This window comes from Netta rufina (genome assembly GCF_964035555.1).
Source record: "Netta rufina genome assembly, chromosome: 17".
Taxonomy (NCBI): domain Eukaryota; kingdom Metazoa; phylum Chordata; class Aves; order Anseriformes; family Anatidae; genus Netta; species Netta rufina.
In genome coordinates this window covers 4,667,062-4,675,649 of record NC_140141.1, presented here as the reverse complement: position 1 = coordinate 4,675,649, position 8,588 = coordinate 4,667,062, and the positions used below count along the sequence as shown (strand labels likewise).

General features: G+C 36.8%; 1 protein-coding gene across 5 annotated transcripts in view; it reads right to left on the bottom strand.

The window, feature by feature from the left end:
* Positions 1–463: 463 nt before the first annotated feature.
* GOLGA3 (golgin A3) overlaps positions 464–8,588 on the bottom strand; it is a 28,485-nt gene continuing 20,360 nt past the window's right edge. For 2 of the 5 annotated variants that reach the window (XM_084297311.1, XM_084297312.1), the window contains exons 20-24: positions 7,918–8,050; positions 7,593–7,715; positions 7,015–7,179; positions 5,920–6,074; positions 464–4,897 (exon numbers count right to left, since the gene is read on the bottom strand). In XM_084297311.1, coding sequence (XP_084153437.1) covers positions 4,687–4,897; positions 5,920–6,074; positions 7,015–7,179; positions 7,593–7,715; positions 7,918–8,050 — 787 coding nt within the window. In that variant the 3' untranslated portion in view covers positions 464–4,686. The remainder of the gene's footprint in view (positions 4,898–5,919; positions 6,075–7,014; positions 7,180–7,592; positions 7,716–7,917; positions 8,051–8,588) is intronic. The other 3 variants (XR_014618928.1, XR_014618926.1, XR_014618927.1) reach the window with 3 other exon arrangements.

Genomic DNA, 8,588 nt, shown 5'->3' with positions numbered 1-8,588 from the left:
GCGGCTGAAGCCCCGTGGCGGGGCCGTGGGGCCGCTGCTCCCCTCCTGCAGCCGGGCCCGGCCGCCGCCGAGCCTCCCGCGGCCCCTCCGCCGCCAGCCTCGCGCTGCCCCGGCCGCGGTGCGCGGTGGGAGGGAGGGCGCGCACGGCGCTTTCGGAATGAGTGGTTTGAAACACAGCGTAACGAGGGAAGGCCCTCATATCGTAAGAAAAAAGAGAGAGCGGATTTAAACTGGCCACCTCGTTATGTGCAACGTCAGCATTGTACGGATATGGTGAGGGTATACAGGCAGTGCAGTACAAGAAGAGGGAAGAAAATCAAGACAATAGACCTTCAGAGTAAGTTGAAGTGGCTGTGCAGCATATTCTGAATCCTGAACAAAAAGTCAAAAAATAAAGAGAAGACTACATCGATTTCTCCTTACAAGAAAAAAAACAACATGGAGCCCTTTACCAAAAATAGTTTATTGCACAAAACTTTTAAAGGAATTCCTATGCACATTATTTTTATAATCAACATGCTTTTTGTGATCATAAATAGTAATGGTACATAGCGTAACTCCTCCGTCCCCTGGCTCATCCACTCAAGAACATGAAATGATTAACTTCCATCTTTACAAATACCGCCTAAGCAGACATTAAATTATTAAATGTCATGTATAAAACAACAATTTCTTTTACAATACTGAGAACATCTCTATCTCCTCCAGAAATCCGTGCATCTGTATTAGAAATTAGGCTGCTCTACTCTCAAAGACTGAAGTGTTATGCAACACTAGGAGACAAGTGTGATCAGACTGACAGCTTATGAGCATCAGTAATTACTTTGGACTGTAATTACTTTCATATGAAAATATTTAAAGGCTCTGGTCACATCAAGTCACATGCATACTACTCATACTTCCCTGGCAAAGTTATTAGAACGTACATCACAAGCTTTTGCATCACCAGTAGTGACTTTGTCATCTTTAAGTTAATCTTGTATTGATACTATCTGTCCCCAGTGCACCTTTAACATTGTCATAATTAGCATTAAAACTTCTGTGCCACTGCATTTCATTCCCCTACAGAGGTATAAATAATCCATGAAAATACAAGCACTAGAACTTCCACTCTGGGTATTACTCTATTTCAATATGTGAGATTCTCATAGACTCCAGCTAGCATATTGCCTGAACAGTTTGGGATCAGATCCTCCCAGAGCATGAGTGGATCAGGGGCTCAGCAGATCCCTATACAGTGCACAAGTATTTCCAAGAGACGTGGAAGACGATAGAATGGAACATTGTACCATGTTCAGCAACAGCATAGACTTGGTAAATAACATTTTTTCCATTATAGGGCTTCTGTTGTTGTTTAATGGACAATTATTCCAGAGTCCTCAAAAACCCAACCCATTTGAAAAAGCAATGCTGCAGCCTTGAACGACTTTCAGTATTTGGGAAACATTCTCATTTTACAACAACATTTCTGCTTCATCAACAAGACTTGTTCAGTGGGTAGCAGCCACTGAAGAACAGACATGGAAAACACAGTCTGTTACAGAAAAAAAATTGCACATTACTTCAAAAACTGAAAAAGAACTTTGGAAAATTATTCTTAAATTTCTAAATACACATCGATATTAATGAGGCACTGCTACTCCTCTGATCTATTTGGTAGTGCTGAGACATGCAGAGGGAACTCAGGTTTCATTCTGATAACTAGTTTGTTTACTGCCTAGACAGCAGGAGACCTGAGGCTTTGAATAGAGAGCATGCTCAGCCACAGGGTGAGGCTTTTTAATGTAACAGCAACTATTTCTCTGGATAATTAAGATACATAGCTGATGAGCTTCAAAGAAGAGGGTTTGCTTTTGTCACATGCTGAGTGCTCTTTCTAGAAGGCTTCTCAGTGACTTCTGTAACATCAGTGGATCATTACCTCACCAGACTTAGAACTGCAAAAGTCTTGTCATCCGTGCTTCGTTTAAGTAAATGGCATACCGCTTGTGTTTGTAGAAAACCACATGGGGGACATAAAATGAAAATAACTCGTGTCCAGGAATTTCCAGAGAGAGAGAGAAACAGGTGGATCAATGCAGAAATCTAACTGGAGAACTTCACAACAGCTCCTTCATCTTTAAAAGGAAAAATATGCATCTGAGGCTACTTGATTATATAAACTCAGATGTCTTACAGGGAGCTAGTGAGAAAGTGCTGCACTACACTGAAAACTGAATGCAGTCTTATTATTGATAGAGAAGGGAGAGCAGATGTTCTTAAGACCTATGAAGTTTTCTTACAATTCTGTCTTCTTTGATACCAGATAAAAGCTTTATCTATGACAACTGTCGGCAAACTTTTGCACTTAAAACATAACAGATTAACTACAGGCAATGTATTTACCAAAATGAACACCAACATTAACCCTGCACAAGTGTTATTTTATTTAAAATCCTGAACATTTGGTAACCTTTTTTGTACTGAATATATTATTTATTATGTAGTTTTAACTTTGTTATTTAACAACACTGCGTATTTCCCCTCTTAGAGCTTAATATACAGGCAACTTCAAGAACATGACAGCAGCAAGATAATCAGTACCATTTACTCTGCAAAGTAGACTGCAGTAGTACGCAGACATTAACATGTCTAAGCTAGTAAAGCTTTTGACTTTTCTTTAAACAGATCAGTAATTCCATACGTTGGACACCTAATGTCACACTAATACACTTCTCCCTTCACCAAATTGAAAACCTTGACTTTCAGCATCACTTGACTCTGACCCCATAAAATGTAAGCTAAATTCCAAGGAATTAAGGGGCACAACGTCACTCTGGAACGCTAAGTGCAAAGTGTTCAACTGGATGGGATCTTGAGTTGGTAATTATGAGAACTAAGACTCTGAATAAACACAGCTTCTCCCCACACTTGTTTGGGTTTTGCCTTATTGTTAAGCAAACTGCAGTCATTTCCCACAGAAACATACAAACCCATCCAAAAGGAGCCTCCTCAAAGAAGCAACTGCCTCTTTACAAAAGTAAGTAAACAAGACAAATAGAAATTAGAGACAAGGTGACTTTTCTGAATGCTGTTATAGCTAATTATGAAAAAAATAATTGAAGAGATGCTTTTTTTTTTTTAAAAAAAAAGCTAGTCCTCTTATACTTATTAGATTTTCTAATGCCAATCTGTAGTGAATATAATTGATGTGTTTTCTATGTTTTTAAAACAAAAACATGTCAGTACCTGAGTTGCCAATGATTCTTACAAATAACGTCGTGTGTGTTTTGATTTGTGCTTTAGCACATTAGATGAAGCAGCATCCCTGCACTGATTTTTGAATGAGAAGTGTGGCTTATCACTGCACCCTAGGCCACATGGACTGATGGGACCAAAGAAGAAGGAATCTAAGGTGGGCTTCTTTAATAATAATTTAGCCAAGGCACCTCTAGAGAGAGAGTGTCATAGTTCCACCATTTACATTCACAACAGACACCTTGTAATAGAGGATGCAAGAAGTTGGGACAGTGTGTGGAAGAAGATAATCAAAATAATAATTGTATATAGGCATTATAATTTTGTCTTTACAGTAAAATAATTACATTTCTAAAAGCTCTGGCTTTTGGGGGCTAATTTCCCTAAGCCATTTGTACAGCATGTCAAAACCCAGCTAACTTGAATGTAACATTAGAACAATGGCAGTAACAAACAAACAAAACAAAACCAAAACAAAACCAAAAACCCTTATGTCAGCCTTAACTTACAGTATATAAGAATATTAAAACAGATAGTCAAAGTCAGAAAATTATGGTTTTTCTTTTATATATATATGTATATATATTACAAGCATACCTTTAATCAAGGATGTCTACTTCAAAAGTTGAACTAAAAAGGTGCAAGAAGTGTTTGTGCAGTGAAGCAAAGCTCCCTACTGGCCTGCAACTGTAAGAGAAAAACTGTGACACTTCAGAAAACATCCCAGGCAAATCTGCCAAAGTTCTGTCATCTTTGCAGCCTGTTTCTTTTGCCATAGATCAAAGGTCATCTTTGTAACTACAAATGGCTTCAAATCTTTTTTTTTTTTTTTTTTCCCCTAAATGCAGACATATGTAATCTGAAAATAAAAAATAAGACATCGTAGGTGGGAGAAACAAGGATGCTCTACTAGGAGTATCCATTTCTCAACTGCTGCTAATAACTGAACAGGAGCAGGACTTTTTTTTTTCCCTGCAATTTGGATACAGCCCAAGATAGGAGAAAAACTGGGGGGGTGAAAAATCAACACCCCAACCCCCAACCTAAAGAAAAAAAATAAACAGAACAAAAAACAGATGATACATAATTAACAGTCATCTATTAACAAACTTACCCAGATTAAACAAATGCAGACCTGGAAGCAGATGCTCTTCTTGGCCTCATTTTGAACCTTCTTAATCTCTCACTAAAGCCAAATAAGTCAAATTTACCACTTGGCAGTCCCAAACATGGTAGAATTATTATGGTAAGGTTTCAAACAAATCCTTGGAATAGCACATTCGGCACTTATTATTATGCCAGTTTCTCAAAACCATGCCCTTTGCTTCTACAGGCAAAAGCAATATTTTGAACACCTTTTTTTTTTTTTAAATGAAATAAATAAATAATTTTGATAAAGATTTGTTTACACACTTAAAGCAATAGGAAGAAGGACAACTGCAGAGAAGGTTATAGTGTTAAAACTTCCCTGTCACTAACATCGCAATTCTGTTTCTTTTCATCTACAGTAGGAATCTCCTGCTGGTCTGATGCAGTTGCAGGACTGGTGGAAGTAAGGTCCCTCAATAGCTGCCCCTCAATATGAGTCCATGAAGACATTGATTCATGTACTGTAATGGTGTGTTCCTCCATCTGACGCTGAAGACTGTCCATTTCTTGCCTTTTAAAGTTTTGGGAACAACAAAAAAAAAGAACAAATATTATCAGGCAGAAAGTTACATGTTAAATGCAAGATCACAATTACTTTTCTGATTCTTGATAACTCCTCCAAGATTATCTAGGCTGTAGCTGAGAAAAAAAGTCTAAAGGAACCTTAGAAATTGTCTTTAACTTACAAGCAAAACAAATACAATACGCATAATCCAAAAATAAGTGCCAACACTGCAGCATCTCCTTTACTGCACATACTTGTTGCCAGGCATTATGCAGCATCATTTCCTCAGCACAGGCACTAAGTGACTGCAACCTGATGAACATGGTGCTATTGCTGGTATAAAAGGCAACATGAGAAGAGGCAAGGAAAGCACCAGAGAAAAATAAACTAGATAAACACATTATGACTCGTATTCAGACACCAATTTAGTAAAAATATTAGTCTGGTAATAGCCTGTGATAATGTTCCATGATCCCCTGTCTCTTAAAACATCGATGATGGTGGAATTTGCAGCTCAGTTCTCCACATTAACATCAAATCCCCATTTTCCTGAAGCTGGAGCTTTCATGCTCAGAATTGTGTGTGCATCCTTGTGAGCAAAGACATGCAAATAAATTCTTGGCAGAATAAAATTTCTCAATATAGATTTATTAATGCATCGCCTGGGCTCCTATCACAAGCAGCCCTGCTGGTGCTATGAAGAGAGAAACACCAGCTTCTCCACTGGCAACAACTAAAAATAGCTGTTTCTGGTTTGTTTTGCAGTATATTTATTTGTGTACTAAAAATCAACAATCTAGGATGGACATTTTGCCTAGTATATTGTAAAGGCTTCTTTTGTTATTTCATTGCCATCTAAGCAAACACTTAGGATGACAGAACATCCTAGTGTCCTAAATATAGTCCCTTTAAGAGCAAAATAATTCATTTCACGAATCCTTTTTTTTTTTTTTTTTCTTAGGCTGGCAGATGGTTTCCTGGAAACATTTAAGAAATTATTTAATATGGTTTTAAATAACAGGCCATACTTCAGTTGCCGGAGACAGCTGTTCAGATTTTTTAAAGGCTCCTTGCTCACAGCTGTTGATGGTTTCAACAATTCTTCCAGCAAGGCAGCAGGAACTGGACAATCAGGAATCTTGACTGGAGTTACAGGATTTGAAGAGTTATTCTCTCCTTTCCTCTGGTTAAGGGAAAAAAAAAGAGCCATAAATAAAAAGTCAGCTTATTCCATCCATTTCACTTTTATCACACAAAGTTTCATATCACACTACTGGTACATAACACGGATGTGCTTCTGATACCTGCTCAGTTAAGCCTCATGGGTCACAAGCAAAAGTTCCTAACCTAATGTCAGCTTCTAGTCATACTTATAGGTAAACACAGAGCATACAGAAGGACTAGTTAAGAAATAAAACAAGAAGGATTTAAATCTGGATCTTCACAACAAATTTTAATAACATGCTACCAGTATAGTTAAAAGAAAAATTCAGGAAAAAAAACACAAAGAAGTATAATCAAATAAGTCCTCCTGGAAATTCTAGAACCTGCAGGATGAAATATCTAGATTAATGTCTAGAAGGATGATACAGATGAGTTCCATATGAAGTTCTCTTAACTGAGAGAAGTACTTCAAACAAGGAAGGAGCAAGAGATCTACTATTGCTGCATTTTCTGTATGTGATTAGCAAATAGGAAAAGAAATAAAAATCAAAGAAGCCATTAATAGTCACCTTTTGAAATTGTGGAAAGATGAAAAACTAGATAGGACAAGAATAGAGAAGACAGACACGTGAACATTAAGAAAGTACTAACTAAATATTTGCCCATGATTCATTATTTAATTTAAGCACTTATTTTTTTTTAGTTTATTATAAGTTAAAATGTAAGTGGAAGATAATATAGTAGACACAAAGTTTTCTAATGAAAAAGAAGTCAAGACCAGTAAAGTTACTTTTGCCTGCACATCTTCCCGTATTTATTATTTAAATATCAGAACATCAGTAACTTTATATTACGGGTAGGCATTTCAATTAAGAGTTTTCACCAAGTTTCCTTGCAGCAGAGTATTTTCCAGTACTGTAATCCAATTACACTACTACATATTCTTCCTACTCCAATACCTTCTTCATCTTGCCGTGCTTCAGATCTAACTTCAGTTGCTGGTTCTGCTGCAGCAGTGACTTCATGCTGTTCTTCAGTTCACTCACTTTAGCCTGCAGCATAAACTTATCCTTCTGAGTCACTGACAGATCTTCTCTCACCATTTCCAACTCAGTCTTGATATTCTAGATAGGAAAATAAGGGAATCAATCTGATATAAGAAAGCAGTACAAAAAATCCAGAACTAAGGCTTTCATCACATTTTTCAGATTCCAGAGGAAACTAGAAAAAGAATAAAAAAAATGATAGTGTTATGTGAAACAAATTCACCCTGACAGAAAACCAGAAATAAAATTAAAAGTCAGTAACCTATTTTTACGGTGTAAGGTCAATAAAATAAGAAACTAACAGCCCAGTGAAATCAAGAAAGAGTAAAGACTGCAAAACACATCATGAATTAGGTTTTATGAATAAAAATGTGTATTAAAAATCAGTGTAAATGCTTTTAAATGCTTCTAAACTATAAAATACTGTTTTAATTATCCCCCTACACCAATACCAGGTATCCATCAGAATCTCCACCTGCTAGATTAAATACCTGTAGGACAACTTGCATCCCTTCTAATTCCTTATGGCTGCGCTGTTCACTCATATCCAACTGCTGCTTAAGTGTTTCTATTTCTCTTTCTTTTTGTTCTACTTCCCACTTGAGGTCTTCCACCTAACAACAACAAAAGAGCATCTTTAGAATTCTCTATACATGAAATCACTCACAAAAAATATTATCTGTGTCTCATGAACTTTTCCTATTTTTAAGGAAACTTCCTAAAATAAATTTCATTAAAAGTTCCTGGATGAAACACAAATGAAATCATAGAACACATCCTAAGTAAGGATAAACATAGTAGGTGTGCAGGTTTTACCTCTTGGCTTACTACAGGCTGTTCACTAAGCTTGTCATCCAGCTTTTTCTGCAGAAGTTGGAGCTGAGATCTGGCTTCTGCCAGCTCTTGCTGAAATTGTGATACTTCCTGGGAATGTTTCTCATCCTCTGCCCTACACAGCAATATTAACAGAAACAGTACTTACAAAATCTGTCCTTTAAAACAAGTACTTCACTACATTAATATACGATTGTTAATTATATGGCAGCTCATGACACCTGGTTATACCTTTGAAGGCTTGCCAACACATTTGCTGCAAGAGTTAAGTCACAAAAGACAGATGCGTAAATATATATATGCTGCAAAAACCACATTCTTTGAGCACTGGTAATATTCCAATTACAGACAACAGATTATACAGTGAACAAAACAAGAAGCCTGTCAGTAATTGTGCTTTTGTTTTAGGAGAATTAGAGTTAATCTTATATCCATTCTTATGTACGTCTGATAATTTCTTACAATGTAAGAAAATTGGTTCTGTACAACAAAACAAATAGCATTTCAATATACCATGGAATATATCCAATGCTCAAATTTATCTTCTACATAATTCTTTAGGGATGTAAGAGGGGAGAATAACGGGATAATATGTATATAAAGTGTTAACCCTCACTAGTAACAAGAAATAGCAAAAATCCATGTCAGAACTG